Source organism: Populus alba, chromosome 1 (genome assembly GCF_005239225.2).
Source record: "Populus alba chromosome 1, ASM523922v2, whole genome shotgun sequence".
In the NCBI taxonomy this organism is placed as follows: Eukaryota; Viridiplantae; Streptophyta; class Magnoliopsida; order Malpighiales; family Salicaceae; genus Populus; species Populus alba.
This window is the reverse complement of record NC_133284.1, coordinates 42,099,035-42,122,578: the sequence shown is the minus strand read 5'-3', so window position 1 is coordinate 42,122,578 and position 23,544 is coordinate 42,099,035. Positions and strand designations below refer to the sequence as shown.

Below are 23,544 nucleotides of genomic sequence, written 5' to 3'. Positions count from 1 at the left end.
AGTGATGAAGGAATTAGTTTCTAAAAAAAAAAAAAGAGGTGAAGAATTTAGGCCAATGGTAAAGTTAAACAATTGCCTCAAGTTCAAATCCCTCCATCTTCAAACTCTAGCTACCAGTTAACATATTAACACGGCAGTGATGGATGCTTTCGATTTCAATCTTTCTACAATTATTTGAAGCATAAAAGAGAACTTTCTGAGATCCAATTACGGCTCAGTTTGTGGTCATGAAAGAAGAGGAAAAAATCCCAACTGAATTCCCAATGGATCCGAAATCTTTTCTACATTTTCATAGAAAAAAAAAAAAATAAAAGAAACAAAAGACACAAAACAATACAATACAATACAATACAATCAAAGCATTATCCTCTGCTCATCCCTGACAACTTTCCCTTTTCGTGTATCCCAACACAAAACCCCACTCCCAATATCTAATTCTAGTCCAAGAAAAAAAAAAAAGAATTCAAGTCATTTTTTAAGCATATAAGCAAATTAAAGAGAAATCAAAACCCACTTTTGAAATTAATTAAAATAGAAATTCGTCACCGCCCTATACTAGCAGTCCACGTGTCCCTGACTAGTTCCATTCATTCAAGCTTGTCAGGGGTCCTACCATATAGAGACACATCACGTGAAAGCCCATGTTAGCACCAGAAGTGCCCCCACAGCCTCTCGTTACTAGTCACTACCTCCTCTTCTTTTCTTTTCTTCTTTTTACTTTTTAATCAATTCATGTTAGAACTTTGAAGCTTTGCTTAATTTTCCGAACACTGAATTGCTTCGTGGTTTGGTGATTGCTCTCTTGCTGCTGCTGCTGCTGCTGCGTGGCTGCTGCTGTTCATCTTCTTGAGATTCTGGTGGTGATAGACCTGCCTGAGTCTCTCTATTTCCTTCTTCAATGCCTCTTGATGGGCTACCATTTTGCACCGATTTTAGTCAGCATCGAATCAACGATATAGCTAAATGTATGGTAAATTAAGTAGTTCTTAAGCAGTAAAGAAAGAATTTGACTTAATTTGGTTATAAATACATCATTTAAAGGCACTTCTTGTGTGTTGGGTCACGTTAACAATTTCTGCGGAAACAGTCGTTCTCCCGCAAATCATTGCATAATCAATCATAATGTCCAAAAATCAAATCATAATTTTTTTGAATTTGAAATAAGGAGAGGAGGGAGAGCTCTTACCATCTTTGAAAATCTTGTCTTGAGCCAAAGCAGCAATCCGTTGCTTGAGGGCACTATTATCAACGTTGAGAATCAGCCGTTGATGGTCTAAAAATGCAACTCTTGGCGACAACGCTGATACTTCCGTCTAGATTTTTGCATTAAGTAAAGAGTCCCAGAATTATACAATGCTAATGCTTCATAATGAACATTAAAATAGTGGCAGTATGTAAAGATACCTGTAATGTTGTCACGCTACGTTCAAGCTCTGAAATGTATTGCAATTTCCTCACTCTTGACCTTTGTGCAGATTGCCGATTTGCCAAAATTCTGCTAAATATTACAAAAGAATCAGTTTACAACCATAATTTCACTATATAAAATAATTATATCTCACTGAAAATTAGAAAATAAATATAAGGAAAACTAAGATTGCCATCAGATTCATTGGTATAAATATAACGAAACTAAGATTGCCATCAGATTCATTGGTATTAATCCACATGCAATTCTTCATGACATGAAATCGAATAATCAAGTCTAAAACATTAGAGTAGCTAGGTGAGTTAATTAGCAATAATGTAATGCAATTCAAGTTAATATATATTCACCTTTTCACCCTCTTCGGGTCATTGATGGTATCACCATTATTTGAAGATGTGGGAAGAGGAGGCTGGTGTGGTTCTTGCTTGCATGAACTCTCCACCTCTCCTGGTTCGGTCTTGGCCACCGCTGCTTGTTGCTGCTCGGTGTTTCCTTCTTCTTGATGGTGATGTTGATCTGTTGGCATTGATGGTTTCTCATCGTTTTTGCTATTTTGGTCGGACGGGGTGGAGGGGTTGGAGGAGGATGGTGGCAAAGACAAGGACATGTCATGGGAAAACATGGACATGAGCTGGTCGTCATCCAACTTGTCGAACCCAAGATTAGCGGAAATCAAGGCATTGGAAGAGGAATGGTTATTATTGCAGCTGCTGCTGTTGTTGTTGTCGTGGCATTGATCTTCCACCAAGGAGGGCATGTTGGTCGTCTCGATGAAAGTGATGCAGTCGCTAATAGACCGGCGGTGGGACCCGCGTCTGGTGGACGTGAAGTCCAAGAACTCATCAACCCAACAGGGTTGATGGTTCTCCATGGTGGCGGCAGCGTTTGAGAAATAATTGGACATTGTTTGGTGAGAAAAGGAAGGCCAATTTTGGGTGACAGCAGGAATTTTAGGTGGCAATTGAGCCATAATCTTGATCTTCCTTGTGTATCAAACCTCCTATGTAATAACAACAACACTGTAGATTAAAAAAAAAAGCGGGTTCTTTATAAGAGAAAAGTATCAACAAACTCTACAAAGAAAGAAAGAAACTATCAATCTATACGTGTGATATCAGAAAATCTTGGGCTGCTGATAAAACGCTCTCTATCTAAAGGAATCGTTACGACAAGCAAGTGATCATCTCGTCTGGTTGTAAGCTGATGCAAAAATAGAAATATTTGGTTAGGACAGGCAAGTTACAACTTACCGAACACAACTAACCAATCCCAAAATGTAATGACAAGATCTTGGGGATAATATTGTCGTCCTCCTATAAACACTCCATCCAGCAAGTGATGGAGGAGGGGGTTGTTATAGGAGTGTAAAATAGTATCTAGCTAGAGAAGCAAGCACAGTATGAGGTTAGATGGCTAAATTTTTAAGGCCCAGAGGTGTCGGAGGTGGAGGGGGAGATGGTAGGGCACATGGGGAGTGGATTAGAAACAGCTAGCAACAGCTGGGATTTGGGCCTCTACGGTTTTACTGGAAAGTCGCAGGCCGAGAGAGAGACTTAATTAACTGGAGGGAATCGGTCACCACGTGCCGATGTGACCTCTCCCGCATCCCATCAACTCATACACGAGAGAGACTATCACTGCTGCGCTGCCATGACATTAGTAATAATCTATTTTTTATAAACGTATATTCTCCATTAAATAAACTACATGGAATATGTTTTTCTAATCCATCACATTCTTTGCTTTACGTGTATGGGCTCACACTTTCAATCCGTTGCTCACATCCATCCTTGACCCTTGGATCCAAACCCTCCCAGATCATGCTTGCTTTGGGTTTTTCTTCTTATAATGAGAGATTGAGAACTTGGGATCCATGATATTAATTTCTCAACTTGATCAAAGATGTGCTTGGTCGGTTCATGGGGGTGGAACTAAGGCATGATATCACACGTGTAGGCAGATCTCATGGCTAGAGGTTGTGTGGAGTAGATTTATCATGCTGTGAGGCATGAGATGATATCTTACGAAAAGATAAAATATAGAAGGTAGTGGTATAGTGGGAAGATGTAGGATTTAGGGATGATGAGCTGTGAAAAGAGAGGAGGAAATGTAAGAATCATGCCGTCCTCCTTCCCATGTGAACTGTTTGGAAGAGCCCACTTTCCTTGCCTTTGTCTCCAAATCAGACTCACATGGCCCCCTCCTCCCTCTCTCTCTACAGTTTTTCCTGGTAGCTTCCATCATCTCATGTTGGCATCTATGCTGTTCTGTAAGAGAAAAGTGCTTAAGAGACACTAATAATGATTAGTGAAAAGTCGGAAGGTAAGTTAAGTACTCTAGTTGTCCGGGAAAAAATATTATCTTGATCCCCCGCCTCCTCAATATCATATTAGAGAAAACATCCCACTTGCCTCCTCGAGGAATATGATCACAGGATTGTACTTCTGATCGATCAAACCAAGCAAAAGTCAATCATTTCAACGGACAAGATGATCCCATGCCATGTTTTACGTGGAAAACACCATAATTAATCATTTAGAAGGCCCAATATTCTCAGAGGTGCATAACCAGGACGAATAAATGTTAACTCATTGGAGAGTAGGTTTGCATGTGCCTCCCTTGGCCATTAACACTACTAGAAAAAGGGCCAATTAGCATCTGAATTTAGCAACGGATAATTCCGTTGCTAAATTTAGCAACGGATTTGCAACGGATTGTATATATATTAATTTTTTAATATCAGCAACGGATTTTAGTAACGGAAAATCCGTTGCTAAATTCACCTTGAATTTAGCAATGGATTTTCCGTTGCTAATTAAAAAAATAATTATTTAAATTATAATATAAAAACCGAAATTACGAGCATCGTTGATTACATTTACAAGGATGAAATCTGAGCCGTTTATTTATCGTTGGCTTTGGTAAATCTCACCTGCACTCTCCCCCACACCAAATGCAAATTAACAAAGACCAAATGAACAAAACCAACAGATGCAAATTAATGATCTTCCACTCTTCCAGTCTCCTTCGTCCCTAACAACACCGATCCATAACTGTAGAAAAATCACCCTCTCTTCATCGATTTGTTTTTCCTTTATCCCAAACATTTAATCTTCTTCGCGTCTTCAGCGGTGCTAATTTTTTTTTCTTCATCTTCCTCTCCTTCATCTGAACAAATCGAACCAGACCCATCATTAATATCACCATCGAACATGCTGATTTAAGGTTTCTCCTTGTAAACGGGTTGGGTGTTTCACGGTTTTCTTTAATAGTTCAGGTAAGTAATTAAGGGTTTTTGTTTGTTGCAATTTAACTTGCACTAACAATTTTTCACCTAACTTTCCCAATCTCAAGTTTTTTTCTGTCCTGTAGAACAATCTCGGTCACCTGTAACTCAAGAACACAGGTAACTTTTTTTTTTGTCAATGCTTTGAATAATGGTTTTAGGCTATTAATTCGATAATATAGGGGTTTAGAAATGTTTTTACCATGATCTAGAACCTAATGATGCATGTGTAATTGATAATTTATCAAACCCCCAATTCAATTTTTAGGGTTACGGTTCATAAATTTTTTGATGTCCCATCAGTTGAGCTATAATAATTTTTGCTTCCCTTTGGTTTCTTTTTGCCAGTAGATAGTTGTTTTCCCCCATGAGATACGTTCATATCATTGTGTAAATGGGATGCTTTTTTCTCTTCAAACTACTGTTTTGTAAGATCCAATGCTCTATCTCCACATTTTCTCATCTCCTCATGCATATAATAATTGTCTTTAAACAAAGCAAGGCTTTTATCACCTTTGCTCCCATTTTCTCTCGGGTCACAACCTAATGTTTTATTTTCCTGAACTTTTCCAGTCAAAGTAGCTTTTGCACTCGGTTCATGAATCTTGCAAGTTTGTTGGCTAAATAATTCCTTCTTTGCCCCTCTCAAATTGGCTCTGAATATTATACCCTGTTGTAACTTGCTACCCTGTTGCTTCAACTTTTTACATTGTAATGCTCTACTTCTATAATTTTGAAGTGTTACAGCAGCGTATGGATGCTGTTAAAATGTAGAGAGTCTAGCAACTGGTTAACCTGTGATGCATTTTCTTCTTCTGTAGCAGTCCAAGTGTTTCTTTTTTTCTTGCTGTGATTTGATTATTTTTATTCTATTTTTTATTAATGACACAATTATTATACACATCCAGAACAAGAGGCGGGCTTTTCTTTGTTTTCCATGCTAGTAGAATACATATCAAGTACGCAGTGGAGGAAGATTGTCGACCATTTCAGAACCAGAAGAGGGCTTTTGTTTTTGAAGCATCTCCAGTTCCATAGACTGTGCCAGCTTATACACTGACCTCTTGTTTCCCTACATGGTCACGAGTTCAAGGTGATAGAAGTATATTTAGCTAATTATTAGCACGCTGTCATTAACATAATTTTCCATTTAATGATGGTTCTGTTGCAGCTTTCGGAGACTTTTAGAGACTTCTCGTGGTATAAGAACAGGAGCAGGCACTCCATACTTTACGTGAGGGAAAGGTAAATCTTCTCTCCGTCATTCTATATTTGCGGACTATTTTCTGCTTACTTCTGTAGAACTTCGATGATCGATCTCTTTTAGTTTTTCTACTTTGAAGTCAGCAAAAAACAATTATACCTGCCGTGTGCGCTCGAGAAATAATGCAGAAAAAAGACCAGAATTATGACCGCAATAAAATTTCCATTATGATCTAACCATAAATAATCATGGGTTAAATGTTAACCATGACTGCAAATCTTTCAGTTTGTAATTGTTGTAGACGATGAAAATGGGGATATTGAAGGAAACCTTATCATTGCAGCATCTCTTGCAAGTCCTCAGCAGGTGTCATTTCTGATTAAGAATGGATCAGGAATTGTTTCGGTAGGCATGAAAGAGGAGGATCTTGAAAGACTTAAGCTTCCTCTGATGTCGCCAGAGACAGAGAACGAAGATTCATCTGCCCCCACGTTAACAATCACTGTGGTATGTTTTAATTCTTAGATCTTAATAGATATCCATTTCACTCCTGTGTATATAATCCTACTAAAGAAAAGTTCTTTGTAATCCTATAAGTCATTAAAATCTGTTAAACATGTTTGATTAATTATCATTTTTCCCCTGCTTTTCAGGATGCAAAATCTGGAACATGTACTGGAGTATCAGCATCAGACAGGGCTAAGACTGTTCTTGCTCTTTCTTCTCCTGAGACCAAGCCTGAAGATTTTAGAAGGCCAGGCCATGTGTTTCCACTCAAGTATCGCAACGGTGGGGTTTTAAGAAGAGCTGGCCATACAGAGGCTTATGTAGATTTGGTGATGTTGGCTGGATTGCCACCAGTTTCTGTTCTTTCGGCAATTATTGATCCAGACGGTTCTATAGCAAGAAAAATAGATTATTTTTATTCTATTTTTTTATTAATGATACAATTATTTTTAATATTAAATTATGTTAGTTGCATATATTCCACAACTTTTAAAAATATCCATAAATAAATAAATTAAAATTCATTTTAATAAATAAATAATAATTAATTTAATAAAAAATAATATAATCACCAAATTCTCTGTTGGTGATTGTGAATCAGCAACGGAGAATCCGTTGCTGATTCACAAAATGAGCAACGGATTTATCCGTTGCTAAACTGAGCAACAGATAATCCGTTGCTACCTCTTAGCAACGGATAATCCGTTGCTGCCAAATCAGCAACGGATAAATCCGTTGCTAAAAAATCAGCAACGACAAATCTGCATCTGATTTTTGTCGTTGCTGATTCCGTTGCTAAATTATTTTAGCAACGGATTGTAGTGTTATTTGCAACGGAGCAGTCCGTTGCTAATTAATCCATTTTTTTGTAGTGTAATTTGACATTACACAACCTGGAGATTAGAGAATTAATTGTTCAGCAGCATAATGTACTTCGATTTTCCATTAGTTTTTGGATCCCAAAATATTCTGCGATTACCGTACAGGACCCTAGAGGGGACTGTGGAATGAGAATTGGATGCAAACTATCGAGGCATCATTGCACGTGGAGAGGAGAAAAACAAGGGCCTACCTTGTTCGTGTTTTGTTGAGATGATATAATACTAGGTACCATGACCAGAACATGTTAACACTAACCCTAATGCTGTAAAGAAATATAAAGGTGGAGTTTGTGGTGGCCACTTGCTCTTATGTCCGGGGAGATCCCTTGAATTGGTTGCTATGCTCGTGTCAATTTATCAGATGAACTCGTTTAATTGAGTTGAGTTGATGAAGTAAGTAGCATGGAGGTAGATTTTGAGGAAACTGTTTTCACAAGGGTTGATTCCCGAATTGACATAAACACAAGGGCTAGATTCTGTGTTTCTGTACAAACAAACAACAGCCCGGTTGCAACTTGCAGCTGGTCCACGATAGAAAAAACTTTGGAGACAAATGGAAGTAGACTTGGCCTAGTGATACAAAATCAAACCTAGTCCACCTTAGAGATAGATAGTTTTGTGTGTAGGAAGGATATCATTAGATTCACCTACTTTACAGTCCGCATCTCGAATTAAAATTGTTTTGAATGTCAAAAAAAAAAATGGACTTATTTAGTATCACTTGTTAAACTCGACTTCACTGTTTAAATATAAAACTTTTCAGACTGACTTTTTATTTTATTTAGATTTAAAATTAAATTATATGAGAATTAATTAATGTGATCCAATTGACTTGATAGGTTTAAAAACAATCCTACAACTAGAAAATCGATGAAAACTAACAGAATTACTGACAAAATTTTTTCATCGTTAAATTTTACCGACGGAAATACTTCCGTGTCTAATTCTGGCGGTATTTACCGACAGAAAATAGTTGTTGGTGATACGGTTGGTATTTACCAACGGAAATAGACCATTAATAAAACCAACCGTATCACTGACTGATTATATAGGTTTTTGGAAGTCCCAACGATGTGGTGACGTGGATCTTTTTTCATATGATTTTATCGACAAAATGACCAAGGGATTCAAACCAGGATCTTCTTATAGTGACGTGGCAAATTCACTGGCGAAATCACCGATAGGTATACTGATATAACATGTCCGCCGGTGATTCTATCGGTGAAAGCCAATATATACCTACTTTGCCAACACTCTCTTCCTCTATTTCTCCTTCTTCTTCCCTTTCTTCTTCCCCATCCCACCCACCTCTCCCCTCCTGAACTGCAGCCAACCACCAATCCCAACACTCCCCAACTTCTCAACACAAGCACTCAAGTTTCTTATACTTTTGTACGTGGTCATAATAATATTTGTTCTTGTGGATTTATCATTTTTTGTAAGTGAATCTATCCTTATTTATTTTAACATTTAAATTTGAATTTTTTTTTTTAGTATATGTTTTTTGTTAACATATGTACTTGTTTGATTGTTATTTGTCAAAGAAACTTGTAGTATGAATGTATAATTTTGTAGTTGTTATAGTTTGAGGGAGAGATATGGGGACGATCCTTCGACCCATTTGGATTTTGATCCGGATTTGTGAATGGAGGTCAGATCGTTTGATGGACCTAATAAAAATCGGGTTTACGGCCTCTCCAACACTACGGCCAAAAACTTGTGGTCGGTCCATAGTGTCTTAATCGTTGGGAGCTCTCCATCAGTATCAAGCACCCAATCAGAGGAGTTCATAGCATTGAAACAACAATATCAACGCCTCTCGACAGATTATGATCAGCTCCATCAAATAGTTATAGAGATTAGATCAAAGATGGGTGATGATCCATGTGCTTCCTTTTGGCTATACAGTCCCGGCAACAACCAGCCTCCTTCTCCTCCACCTCCCATAGCTCTGCCGCTATTTTAGTTTAATTTTAAAAAAAAAACATTAAATTTGTAATGAATATTATTTAACATTATTTTTACATTTTTAATGTTTAATACAAATTTATTTGGTTATTAAGTTTTTTTACTGTTAATAAATATTTTTTTGAAAAATATTTTAAATAAATACTGACGGTTTTCTAGATGGAACCAGGCCGTAGGTTTTTTACCGAGAGTTGCAAAACATTACCACCCATGCCACAATCACCAACAGATGTATTTCGTCGGTATTTACCATTACTATTACCGATGGATATACTCCGTCGGTATTTGATAAAGAGTTCTGAAATATTTACTGCACATGCCACAATCACTGACAGATAGTCCGTCGATAATTATCGATGAACATACAATGGAATTACTCCGTTAGTAAAATTCTCGCGGGAATTTGTTTTTGCCGCTCTTTACCGTTTGTAATACCGTCGGTGTTTGGTTTTTTTTAATTACCAACAAAATTGGTGACAAAATGGGAAATTACTGATGATCAAAATTGCGACGAACGAATTCCATCAGTGAGCCCGTCGGTAAAAATATTATCGATGGTTTGCATGCTGATTAGTATTTAAAAGTGCATATTTATCAAGGTTTTATATCATCATTTTGCACTTGAAGTATCAATAACTCATTAACTAAAGCATGTTTTATAATAACAAGTCTAATACTATAAAATGTTTTAATATATGGTAAATGTTCATCTTAAATGCAGGCCTATCACATAAATCAAAGGATTAATTGATGAGTTCAAGCATGGAAATTGAAAGGACAAAGAGAGGGCCAAACTTAGAAAAGAGATGTTGGTGCAGTCCAAACTGGAACACTGTTCTGTAATTGGGTCATATCTCGAGTTATAGATGTCAAAATGATCTCAAATTTTTACAAAGATTCAGTAAGACATAGGCCTATAACTTTCATGTGGAGGCCAAGATCTAAGAAGGTATTTTTCAAGTCCAAATTATAACAACAACAAATAAGTCCAAATCTGTCATGCAGCCCAGACACTGTTCAATGTTCAGCTCATATCTTGAGTTTTAGAAGTCCAAATGACCTTAATTTTTTTTCCCTGGAAATCTAAGACAATTTCTTACAACTTTTATATGTACATGTGGATCCAGTTCTGATGCTAGCAATGACGTTTTATTCAGACATGAAGATAAGGATTTTCACCAAGTCAAGAGTTGGCTACCCACTCAACAATTAGTCATTAAATCAATAGTTCCAAATTTTGGCCTATAAAAAAAGGCATTTGCCATGCATTTAGGGGCTTGGTGGTTCAGATCAAGAACTTACTCTTGCTCTCTCACTTTATATTTTTTTTTAATTCCTAAGTTTTGCTTTCATTAATATATTGTTTATGCTTTTCATTTCCTTTCCTTTCCTTAGTTAACTTGTATCTTATTTATGTTCTTGTTTTGTTTATTTATGTTTCTCTTCTTCATTATGTTTAGCTAAGTTTATTATGTCAAGGTGACAAGGTTACACTGATGGTGTAAGAATAAGTATAGTGTAAACTCAACATGGACCTTAATGTTTAATATTAACATGTCTTATCTTTTTATCTTACTAATTCTTAATACCTTGCTTGTTAAATAGTTAATCTATATTTGTGTTACATAACACTTGGTACAGCAAATGTTTGGCACTCTCATAGTCCAACCGTATGGTATTACCTACACTTGTGCTATGAAAAGAACTTGATTTGTTGTTAACATAAGTTAGCATCATGAATTCCTGACAATATTTAAAAGTTTGGTGTTACTTCAATAAAATAATTAATATAATCATGTTAATAATTTATAAGGAGCTATCAATAACAAATCATACGATTGGAACCTCCTTTGTGTGTGGTTTTCAGTTGAGTAATAAGAGTTTATATTATACTTGTTTGAAATACCATTAGTGGATCCTATAACCTTGACACTTGTTTTTATTATTGTTTAATTCTCACATTGATCTTCCATATTAAAATTCTCATCAACTTCTTCCTCTTCCTCTTCCTCTTCCTCTTCTTTATTATTATTATTATTATTACTACTACTACTACTACTACTATTATTATTAGTATTATTATAACTATTACTATTATTATTGTTGTTGTTATTGTTGTTGTTGTATTATTATTTTTTATATAATTTATACAATTAACCTCCCTATGGTTCGACCCCCGGTTTTGCCGGTTATTTTTACTTCAACACTCCTGCACTTGGGAGAAAACATCAATCTTTAGTCGTTGTCAAGTTTTTTGGCACCGTTGCCGGGGAGGTAAATTTCTGTACAAATTATAAATTTTGTTATATTTTTCTCCTTTCACTTTTCTTTTATCTAACTTTTGTTTCTTGTGTTTCATCTCCTTTTCTTTTTCTTCTCTTTTTTTTATTCTTTTCCTACACGTGCATGAGAGTTTGGTCGTACATTAAATGATAAACTTTGTAGGGTATCCTTATCTTTTTTAGAAAACATGGATGAAGAGGATAATCAGTCGCTTTATAATGAGAATAATCAGGTTAGAACACTTAGAGACTACATGAATCCAACAAGAACAATTGCGCGATCATGTATATTTTTTCCTCCTGATGCATCTCATTTTAATTTTAAGCCAGGCATTATTCAACTTTTACCTTTTTTTCATGGCTTAGATCTAGAAAATCCATACTTGCATTTAAGAGAATTTGAAGAAGTTTGTAATGCTTATAATGACTCAAATTGTAGCATGAACACCATTAGATTAAAGCTTTTTCTTTTTTCTTTAAAAGATAAAGCTAAAACATGGCTATAAGATTTGAAACCAGGATCTATTCGTGTTTGGGATGAAATGCAACAACAATTTTTAAAGAAGTTTTTTTCTCATTTACAGAACAAACTCTTTCAAAAGAACAACCCATCACTTTCACTCAAAAATCAGGAGAAAAATTTTATCAATGTTGGGATAGGTATCGAGACTTGCTTTATACTTGCCCTCATCATAGTTTTGAAACATGGAGATTGGTTTTATATTTTTATAAAGGATTAACACCTAAAGATAGGCAAATGGTGGAATTGATGTGCAATGAAACTTTTAAAGATAAAGATCCCGATGAAGCAATGAGTACCTAGACTTACTAGCTGAAAACGCTCAAAATTGGGACACTAAGGGCACTGATGAGGCACCGGGTAAAACTCAACCTCATACATCTAGTAGAGGTATATATACTTAGGGAAGATCAATGACCTCAAGCTAAATTTGCATCTTTAACTAGAAAAGTCAAAGCACTTGAATGTAAAAAGAGTGGTCAATTAAAATCTATTCAAGACATTGTGTGTCAAATCTGTGAAACAAATGAACATGCAACCAATGACTATCCAACTTTGCCTTCTTTTAAGAATGTTCATGAAACAAGCCATGCTTTAAATAGTTTCCAAATGCCCAATCATAACCTATACTCGCAAACATACAACCTTGGTTGGAGAAAATCACCTAAATTTTCAGTTGGAAGAGTGATAACAATATGCATAAACTTCACAGCCACCATTCAAGCATACCATAATTTTCAAAATTCTCATAGATATGCACCTCATTATGCTCTACCTCCTAGAAAATATCTTGAGGAAACATTGCATGCATTCATTGAAAAGCAAGAGATAATCAACACTCAACTTGCTTTGACTTATTTGTAAAGTAATGAATAAAATATAAATTTAATAAAAAAACTAATTCATGAAATTAAATGTATCCTTAATCTCAAATCAAATTCAATTTAGAATTAAGGCCTTACTCTCTCTAAAAACAAGTCTATTCGAAGACAATATTATAGCTAAGAAATTATACCTACATTTATGTAAGTTAATTAATTTATTGTGGTAAAAAAACAAAAAATTTCACATGCCACATCATTTATTTAGTAACTCACCTATGATTAATGCATACTGAACGCAAAACTTGTTAGTTTAATATTAAAATTGTGGCAAATAATAATTTAATTGAAATTGGCTTGCATTTTGACAAAGAAGATTGCTTTAAGGCGAACGTATTTTTCTCAGCATATAGAGAAGAAACCTTCTTAGCTTTTTTCCATTTACATTTTTTTAAAAAAGATTTGGTCACTTTTATTATCAAGAATATTAGGACAATGATGTATTCTCAAGCAAGTATTTTATATGTGGTTTAAAATTAACGATCATATTAAGATCTTTAATGAATAACCTGAAATGTGTAAAGAACTTAAAACTATAATAACGTTATTAAAAGAGATGGAAAAAAGAAAAAAAATAAGGAAGAAAAAGAAAAAAAAGAGGAAAAGTCAATTAACTAATTACTTGTATACCCTTAAAATTAATTAAAACACATTTACCTTTCTTCAAGGTGCACAAACACGAACGCTCCCAAAATACGCATTAAAAAACGGATCTTAACAAAAAAAAAATTTGTAGAGGAAAATTAAGACAAGTGCGTCTTTTAGCTGTTCGTGGGGATTAATCCTCCAACTTTGATTGGCTAGTGAACAAAGTAACAAGTGTGCCGGCCAGACAACCAATGTGCACACGTTAGACAAATGTCATTATTGGATAGTGTTGATACATTAAGATAAAAGGCCTACATTTTCCCCGATTTTGAATATTTTCTATTATTTATATATTCACTTTTTTTATACGTACAAATCTAAGTGTCAAGTTCACCGAATAAAGGCTCAGCATGCCCAAGGTTTATATTAAGCCAAATCAGAATCTGAGTTACCCTCCGCTTCGGGTTCCTTGGGTCATTCTATACCACGATCATTTGCCTTTGCTATCTGCTCCTCGCCGGAAAAATGGGATTTGATCACAGTCCAGCATTGGTAGTAAATCAATTATCCATAACGGTGACTTAAGAGCACACAAGGCTGATCTCTGGCGAATTAAACATCGATTCTAATACCATGAACCAGTGTATTAGTGATTTTGGATGAGTTCCCTGCATCATGCCCCCTCTCACATGTAGCCTGGAAACAAAATAAAATAAAGTGTTAGAACTAAGGACCGTCAATCATATCAATTGCAGCATAGAGTGGTTAGACAGCCAATCATTGGTCCGATTAGCAATGTAACACTTAATTACAAAGATTTCCAGCACAAAAAATGCTTACCAGTGCGTTTTGACCCCGATCACATGTGTTCTATAATATGGAGAATTAAGCAAGTAGGCACACAGAAACCAGAGTGCACACGGCGGTAAAAATTGCCTACACAAAAAAAGATACCTCGTATGTCTTTTGTATCAGGACCATGTTGGAGATCATGCAGCTAAATGAGCTTGCACCAGCGTCCTGGGAGAAGCGTCACGCTTTTGCCTGAAATACAAAAAATTTAGGACCGGGAACATTTACAGGGAGAGGGAACAAAATGGATAAAGAATTTCCTTCTCTTAATTTAAGCAGGAAATTGAGCCAAGGTTTAGCATATATCAAATGACCTGAATTATGAGACTATTAACTCAAACTAAAACTTAAAGGTGTGCAACAAAGTTACCTCATATCCACCATAAATCAGGCCCATAAATTGCACTTCATACAATTGCGCATGGTAGTGATGAGGTCGGAACGTATGCACTTCAGCAACCAACCATTCGGAGGAGGAAAAATAAACAAAACTCAAGCAATGCCACGCCAGAGTTTATATCGAGTTGAGTGCAGTTCAAAACTGCAAATCATTACAGAAAATGCAAATTAAGGAAAAGAAACATCACAAGACATGCATGGTATTTTAATTTCAATTAACAAAACATAAAAAAAAATATTGGAAGGGTGGAGATTGGTGTACACCTCCCTAACCCTACTCAATATGGTAGTGCTCACCTGTTGTCAAACTAAGACACCCCCACACCAACACAGTATATTTGCAAGGTGACGAAATACGTTATTGAGATCATACTGCAGAAAAGACAGATGCCCAATTACTAAAAAGCCAAATTTGCAGGCTAATATGTCATTCAACCAGAACAAAGTGCTATACATGAAGCTAGACTTACCTCTATATGGAACATTAATTACCATGCCAAGCAACCACATTGAAGGGAGAGAACAAATCTTGTTTTTGCAACAACAAAAGTTCCCAACACAAAATTTTTTGAACCGACAGTGTATCCTGTCTGGAACATCTTCAACCAGGCCTTGGGAACAAGAAAATCCTTGGAGCATTCAAGACCATTATATTACCTTAAAAGTAACCAAAGACATAAGATGTCTGTTGCTCTCAGCAAAATAGCGACGATTTGATATAAACTTCCACACTTTATCATCAGAAAGGGCGACGAAAGAGATATCAGAGTACCTATATGGCTCCAAGATCAGGATAAGTTGAAATGGCTAGTTTTCCCCAAAAATCTCAGAACATAACCAGTACGGGCCATCTGCAAATTCTACAGCAAAACGGAATTACTTGATATAACAACCATTCACCAGGAGGAGAGACTTGCAATTTCCCACCATTCCAAGTAGTGATCCACAATTCCTCCACACCAACCAGACCTCTCTCAAAAAATAATATGAAATCATTAATCATGATTCAATGCAATACTAATAAACATAACAAAAATACATTAGAACAGCAACAGAAATACTAATTATCAGATAAACATGAGTTCAAACAACTTAAGGTGCATCTTTTTTTAGTTTTCTCTGGTAATGCCTCTTGCGCCACGTGTAAAAAATACACTTGACAATCTGCTTTATTTCTATGTAAGTGTAAGTCCCTTACGCGTGTGAGAAACCAAGTGTTAAATCAAAACTTATTTTATTTTTTTCGTTTAAAGTTGAATTTGATTAAAAATCAAATTTAAAAGCCAGATAATACTATTATTATTGGTGAAAACAAAAATTATCTTAAAGTAAAAATAAAATGACAAAAAAACATATTGTAGTTTCTAGTTTCATGCAATTTGATAAATCATACTTTTTATCAAAATAAATTTATTTTTTAATTTTTATATTTTAAACCTTATAAAATCAAATTAAAAAGTCAATAAACTAAAATTAAGTGACAATAGTTGTGATAACAATTCAAGAATTCAATTAAAAAATGAAAAAAGCATTATTGCCATGCTTTTCGGCGGCACGAAAAGACTATTTGAAAAGCAACCGCTTACCACACTTCTCAAACACCCTAATTAAGTAGCAAATATGTACTGAGTTGTTACGATATGAATTGAGAGTTCTAAAAGCAGCATTAAAATTGCACAATAGCGAGGTGTTCGAAGAGAGATAACTCAATCTGAAAAAAACAGATATAACACTCTTCAAAAGCATCAACGGGAGACACAGATCTCGTAAATACATGAATTTACTTGTATGCCCGTCCAATGGTCCAAAGTTTTTTTTTAGAAAAGAAGAAGTAAGAAAGAAGAGAAAGCAATCGTTACATGGATTCCTAATTGAATAACTCACTCACTTCCTTTTTGTGAGAACAAATCAAGAAATCGCATCGCATTGCAAAAAGCACAATCATCCATGATTTATTGGCGGTATACCTAAACAAAAAAACAAATTAAGATCCAATACACCATTGTAACGGAAAAATGATTGGTAAAACTATACATGCGTACATGTGAATAGCAAATCCATGGCGGAGGAAGGAGCTGCCAGCTCCACAAACTGTATACAAGCCCTCAACAAAATCAATTGGTGCTGATTCTTCAACACGTATCTCTGCGCTTTTGGCTTTCCACCTAGTTGCAGTGCGGCGTTGATATAAACTAGTTTGATTTTATCAAATTACACTCCACAGAGTATCGTGCTTTGGGAAACCTTGCCTGAAACGGTTGCGGTGAGTGACCGAACTGGCCCTTGATTCTCATATAAACCAACTGATTACCAAAACAAAACAAAAAACAAAATTAAGAATTGGTAATCAAATGATTAATCTACATGATCTACGGAACAATTGATGGGAACCCTGCGTTGTTGAGTTTGTGATGGGGAAGTGAAAGAAGGTGCCGGAGATCTGTTACTGCGTAGAGACCGTAGGGGCAATAAGAGAGGGCTGTTCTCGTCCACCGATGGCAATGATCCAGGGATGGATTCGGATTCGTAGGTGTTGCCGAATCCCGATAGATAATCATGATCGTCGGAGGGGAAATCATTGGTTTTGGTGATCTGCTGCTGCTCCTGCTCCATTGGAATATCTCTTCGATTGATTTGTGGGGAAGAGTAAGGCCATCAACGGAATTAATTTTATAGCTCTTGTCTCTTGCAGAGAAGAGGATGGGATGGACGGTATTGACGTGGCATCATAATCTATTTGTTTTTGCGTTCAAATTATCTTAAAACCTCTGACTTAAGTTGGTTAAGCTGTCATCTCCACTTCTCCACAACCAAGTTATGAATTATATTATCATATTTACGCATTAATAATAATTTTTATTTTAAATATAAAGTTAGATTTTAAGTTTTTTAAATTTGGCTAATCCAATATTTTTAGGTCTAACTTGATTTCTAGACCTAATATTTTTGAGTCCTGCTTTTTTAATCTATCATCACATCAAAAATATAAAAAATATTAAAATATATTAATTTAAAATAAAAAAAAAATTAAAAAAAATCAATTTTTTTTAAACACAAAAACAAACATATTTTAGTAACAAAATTCAACTAAATCTAAAATGATAAAAAAATTATCATCATCCAATTTTTATACAATATAAAAAGTCACATCAATTTATTTTCTCTTTATAATAAAAAAAAATCAATGAGAGAAAAGAAAAACAAATTAAGAGAAAAAAAATAAAATTAGAAATATCTTAAAAGGAAAAAAATAAAGGGAAAGAAATTAGTTGTTGTTGTATTGAGCATTGCTTTGCTATGCGTTATTTATAGCGCTACTATAAAAAATATTTTATTTGAAAATGGTAATGATGTAAATATATTCCATACTTTTAACTCAACTCGGCATTTTTACATTTGAAAAAAAAATTGTTGTTAGCCTACTGCGGAGCGCAAGCCAATATGTTAGCTATTATATCATTATGTAATGATTATTTTTTTAAAATATTTTAAAAACAACATATGTATTGAGATAAAACAATTTTATTTTTTAAAATTTATTTTTTATATCATTACATCAAAATAATACAAAAACATCATAAAAAGATTAATTTGAATTAAACAAAAAAAAAATCAATTTTTTAAAAGCATTTTTAAAAGGTAAAAACAAATATATTTTAATAAAGAAATTCAACCTAATCTCAAATGAAAAACAAATTATCATCATCTAACTTTTATACAATATAAATTAAGTCTCATCAATTTATTTTCTCTTTACCATACAAAAACAAAATATGAAAAAAGAAAAAAAAATCTAAAAAGGCAAAAAAATAAATTAAAAATATTCGGCTGCTCAATTAAACCCAATAGCATTGGGTCCAGCTACCCAGCCAGACCCAAAATCAGTGGGTCTGGCTGAAAGGCGGACCTAAGAGTCTTAGGTCTGGCTACGATTCAGATCCAATAACATTGGGTCTAGTGGTCAAGCCAGACCTAGTAGTACTTTTTTACTAATAAACAGAAAAGACAACGCCCTTCAGATGCTATAGTGTCGTCCACAATATAAACATTTTATATCTACAGTGTAGTCCACAGTGCAATGAGTTATATTATTACGTAATGGTTATTTAAAAAATATATATAATGAGATAATATTTTTTTATTTTTTAACATTGATTTTTTATATCATCACATCAAAATAATACACAAACATTAAAAAAAATATTAATTTGAAATAATAAAATTTAATTTTTAAAAGTATTTTTGAAACACAAAAACAAACATGTTTTAATAAGGAAATTTAATTCAACCTCAAATGAAAAACAAATATCAACAATATAAAAAAAGTCACATCAATTAATTTCTTATTTACTATACGAAAAACAATTAAGTAAGAGGAAAGAAAAAAAATCTAAAGAGACAAAAAAAAATAATATTAAAAATATATTGCTCAGCTAGACCTAATAGCGTTGGGTGTGGCTGTCTAGCCAGACCCAAGATCAATGAGTCCAGTTGAAATTTAGACCCAACAACACTTTTTGACTACTAAATAGAAAAGACAGCGCCCCTCAGGTACTATAGCGTCATCTATAGTGTAAACACTCTATGTTTATAATGTAGTTCATAATGCAATGAGACTATGTCAACAGTACATACATAGTTTTTTTCCATGCTTTTTAAAGTGTAGAATAATAAATCAAATTAATTTATTTTATTTTATTATATCATAAAAAATATAAAAATTAATTTATCATGAATCCAATATTAAATAATAAAATTCCTCCATTAAATAATAGAATTGACAACAACAAAAAAAAAAAGCAAAAAAAAATAAAGTGCAAAAAAATCTCAACTCAACTTTTTGATTAATATTTAATCAACTTGTCAAACCCACAACTTAGATTATAGACTCCATTTAGTCAATTTAATTTTTTTTATTTATTATATGATATACAAAAAATATTTGGCATCAACTTAATAATGAAGAATAAACTTGAATAAAAAACCCCTCTAAGTAGTGGACTTGGAAAAAAATTAAAATAAAGTTGAAAAAGACAAAATGGCTAAGAAGAAAAGGCTTAACCGCCCTAGGCTAGGCTTTGCTTGAGGCCCTAGTGTTTGGCTCATCTCTTCTTCTTTTTTTTTGTTGCCCACCCCTTTCTTTTTTCTAAAAAAACAAACAAACAAACAAATAAAGACAAATAATTCATTTGTGTTTGTTTAAATCAAATAATGTGTCTTGCATGACTCAAGCTCGCAATCTTCTAAGTGCATTACATGTTTCAACCAGTTGAGTTAAGACACCACTTTGTTCTAAGATGCTTAAAATAATATGCTAATTGTTTTTTTTTTTTTTATGGTTGAGAAAAAAACATGGTGCCCTAAGTCTCAAACTTATGACCTTAGGTTACTTCCACCCGTTAACTAATGAGTTATGACACAAAGCTTGTAAACAAATGATTAAAAATATATATTAACATGGTTTGTTGTTCAAATGAACAATCAAATTGACTCTCAACTTTCTTAATTATTAGTATAATGGTGTTAGTTACTAGCTTCCTATTAGTTATTTCCTTAACTCAATTGAAAAAATAGATAAATAAAAGTATGAAAGAAATATAATAAATTAAGATATTCTTATTACTTGTGGTGGGTTATGAATTTTATTATTTCTCTATTTATGTTTGTTTTTTTCTTTACAATGCACCCATTAAACAACTAATATGATATCACTAGTTACCTGAACATCCTAAATTTTTCTGAAAAAATTAAGGATAAGATAAAGATAGAAAACAAAGATGAAATTGCGTTTAATATTGGTATACAACACATGATGAATATTCTTATGTTTTATTTGATTGATAAGAAAAAAGATAAAATAAATTACATAAAGTTTTTTATTATTGATATGTATTATTATTAAACTTATAATATTTAAAATAATAAATAGAGATTATTATTTTCATTTTAGTTTATAATGAGTATTGATTAATTTTTTAACTAATTTAAAATTAATAATTTCTTTACTAGTCAAAATCATGCTAAAAAGAATTTGTAATCATTGTAAAAAAAAGATAATTGACTGCTAAGAATATAATATAATTATAATTTAAATAATCATTAATTTTTGTTTCTAAATAAATTTAATAATTAAATGAATAATTAAACCAACCATATATCAAATAAAATATTTGTACCAACACAAAGTTAAAATCTAATATAATTAGAAATGCAAGACAATAATTTCTTCACAAATACATATTTTTGTTTTCATTCGACCCTTATATCTTATGTTAGCCCAAAAGTCTTTAATCATCTAATTGATTATTTGTTTCGATGATAACAAATATTATTGCATTTAATGTGTATGCTAGAGTATTATTGTTATAGGTGTTTTTCTATATTAAATTGAAGCTATTGATTCTTTGGATGCAAACCTAACTTGAAGATTCTCAAACTTATATGCTTTTATAACCAAGTCTTTATAGGATTTAATTTGATATCATAAAATAAATTTTATTCATAAATATCTTAATTGCCGAATTTCATCAATCCCAAATGATTTTATTGCCAAAACCTATACTTAGTGGAAAAATATCTTATTAGAAATTACTCATCATATGCTTTAGTATTTATCATTAAAATACTTTTTAATGGATAATATATATTTGGTCAATCATGTTCATGAACTTTTAACCACCTTAAAAGTTTTATATCTATTTTTAGCTATGTGGCACTGTTTTAATTTTGAAAGAAGTGTGCTAAATACTCCAGAGCTATTTTACCTAAGATATCAACTCATCTTTTTAGCATACTCTTACAATAACTTATTTAATTTCTTCCAAAAACACCTCTTAATTGTTTCCCATGGAGGGGAAAATTACTTGGAAGAGCATAACTTTTTTTCTTTTAAAAACACCTCGAAAAGCACAAATTTTATTTATTTCTTCAAGTATATGTAACGCCTAGTTTTGAGTTTTCCATATAAATACCCAATTGATTTCAATGTAATATTACTCTCAACTCTATAACTCTTCAATCCTTTAATCTTACATGTTGGTACTTTGATTTTGTTTTTCTCATTTCGAAAGCTTTGATCATTCTCTTGAAAAAACTTTGAATTTTAATTGCATCAAAGTCCCTATTTCACCTTTGTGAGTTAGATTATATTTTTATAGTGACTTCAGTTTACTATTTGTACTTCTTTTATAAGGAGTGATCATTTTTGTGTGAAAGATAAAGACATTGTAAAAGTGTAAGTGACATTTGAATCACTTGGGTATGTATCCTTTGGTATATAGACAAAGAGAGGTTTACAATCTTGAGCCTTGAAAAAAATTATATGTAAGGTTTTCTAATCTTGAGCCTATAAAAAGATTAGTTGATATGTCTGATCTTAAAGTTGTAAAAGGAGTGGATTTGATCCTAAGCTCATAAAAGGATTAGATTTGATCTTTAATCGTAAAAGGATTGGGTTAAATCTTAAACCTAGAAAAGAATTGAGAAAGGATTTCAATCTTAAATCTTTGAAAAGAAATTATGTAAGGGTTTGGTTTCACCCATTAAGAAGATTGAATGTGATAGTTAATACTTGAATAGAGTTTTAAGGAATGGAGTAGGTGAGTGTTAAAACTACTATAAATTTGGTGTATCTCTTTCCCTGTATCTTAATGTACTTACGTGTTGGTTAATAATCGTTTATTGTTATTGTTGTGGAATTTGAAGGGATAAAATTGCTCTTAAATATTGTTCGTGGATTTCAACATTCTTGAAGAAATTAGGATTAATTTTTAAAATACCATAAAATTAGATTAAGACCAAAATCACCTCCTCCATTTTAGACCCCGTTTGGGGTTGTAGTGCAACTCGCTTTTCATCAAAATTTAATTTTTTAAAAACTAATTTTTTAATATATTTAGATCATTTTAATGTGTTGATATATATATATATATATATATATATATATATATGAAAAATATTTTATGTATTCCCAAGTGAAAAATACTTTAAAAAGTAACCTCTACCATACTCTGAACCACTCCCTTAGTCTTTTTAAGTCTTTTGATTGGTATCAGAGCTTGAACTTCTTGTATGAGGTTTAATCGCCTATGAGAAAAAATCATGGCACAAGAGGGTCAATGTTTAACTAGGGCTCCCTACTTTAAAGGTAAAAACTATGCCTAGTGGGATATTGTTGAGAATGGTTATATTCGACCCACTAATATTGACTTAAATGAAGAACTTATTCAAACACAAATAAATGAGTGAGATGATAAACAAAAGAAAAGTCATAGTTATAATTCTAAGACAATGGATGCATTTTTTTATGCTCTCAATTATGTGGAGTTCACTAGGGTTAAGAATTGCAAATGGTTTATGAAACTTGGAATTTTTTAAAAGTTATCCATAAGAAAACTAGTCAAGTTAAAGATTCTAGATTGATAAGTCTTAGTAGAGATTACAATTTTTTTTAAATGGAGCCATATGAAAGTATTCAATAAATGCACACTAGATTCATTACCTTTGCTAATGAACTGGTTAGCCTAGGAAAAAAGATCGCAAATGATATCTTTACCCAAAACTTGAGAACTTAAGGTCAACAATAATTGATGATGCCAAAAATCTTAAAACTCTTGACTTTGATGAGTTTATTGGTTCATTTATTACTCATAAATGAAAGATTATAGAGCTTGAGGTTGAAGATAGTGGTATCAAAAGGAAATCATTGGCTTTAAATCAATAAATGATAATGAGGAGAAAAACAAATA

The 23,544-nt window shown here is 33.1% G+C and overlaps 3 protein-coding genes across 6 annotated transcripts; 1 reads left to right on the top strand and 2 right to left on the bottom strand.

Moving 5' to 3' along the window:
* Positions 1 to 234: 234 nt before the first annotated feature.
* Positions 235 to 3,044, bottom strand: LOC118056913 (basic leucine zipper 34). 4 transcript variants are annotated; one of them, XM_035069342.2, is made up of 5 exons: positions 2,536 to 3,044; positions 1,777 to 2,429; positions 1,405 to 1,498; positions 1,187 to 1,313; positions 235 to 913 (listed from the first exon to the last, which is right to left on the bottom strand). In XM_035069342.2, exons 2-5 carry the CDS (start codon positions 2,397 to 2,399, stop codon positions 756 to 758), a joined length of 1,002 nt encoding a protein of 333 aa, XP_034925233.1. In that variant the 5' UTR covers positions 2,400 to 2,429; positions 2,536 to 3,044; the 3' UTR covers positions 235 to 755. The 4 variants fall into 4 exon arrangements, with proteins under 4 accessions (XP_034925233.1, XP_034925234.1, XP_034925232.1 ...); XM_035069343.2 differs by having other exon boundaries at positions 1,777 to 2,448; positions 2,680 to 3,043; XM_035069341.2 differs by having other exon boundaries at positions 2,680 to 3,043.
* A 1,334-nt stretch (positions 3,045 to 4,378) lies between these two features.
* LOC118056879 (monofunctional riboflavin biosynthesis protein RIBA 3, chloroplastic-like) lies at positions 4,379 to 9,273 on the top strand. Its single transcript, XM_073407378.1, has 7 exons — positions 4,379 to 4,706; positions 4,784 to 4,835; positions 5,624 to 5,808; positions 5,887 to 5,960; positions 6,263 to 6,426; positions 6,573 to 6,821; positions 8,959 to 9,273. Exons 5-7 carry the CDS (start codon positions 6,331 to 6,333, stop codon positions 9,271 to 9,273), a joined length of 660 nt encoding a protein of 219 aa, XP_073263479.1. The 5' UTR covers positions 4,379 to 4,706; positions 4,784 to 4,835; positions 5,624 to 5,808; positions 5,887 to 5,960; positions 6,263 to 6,330.
* Positions 9,274 to 14,158: 4,885 nt separating this feature from the next.
* Positions 14,159 to 17,549, bottom strand: LOC140955254 (homogentisate 1,2-dioxygenase). The gene is given in 12 exon segments (XM_073407375.1): positions 14,159 to 14,242; positions 14,387 to 14,416; positions 14,501 to 14,566; positions 14,769 to 14,876; positions 14,878 to 14,939; positions 15,268 to 15,325; positions 15,455 to 15,604; positions 15,678 to 15,770; positions 16,686 to 16,764; positions 16,840 to 16,962; positions 17,042 to 17,100; positions 17,189 to 17,549. Coding segments are annotated over 12 exon segments (1,134 nt in total). The 5' UTR covers positions 17,411 to 17,549.
* Positions 17,550 to 23,544: the final 5,995 nt, after the last annotated feature.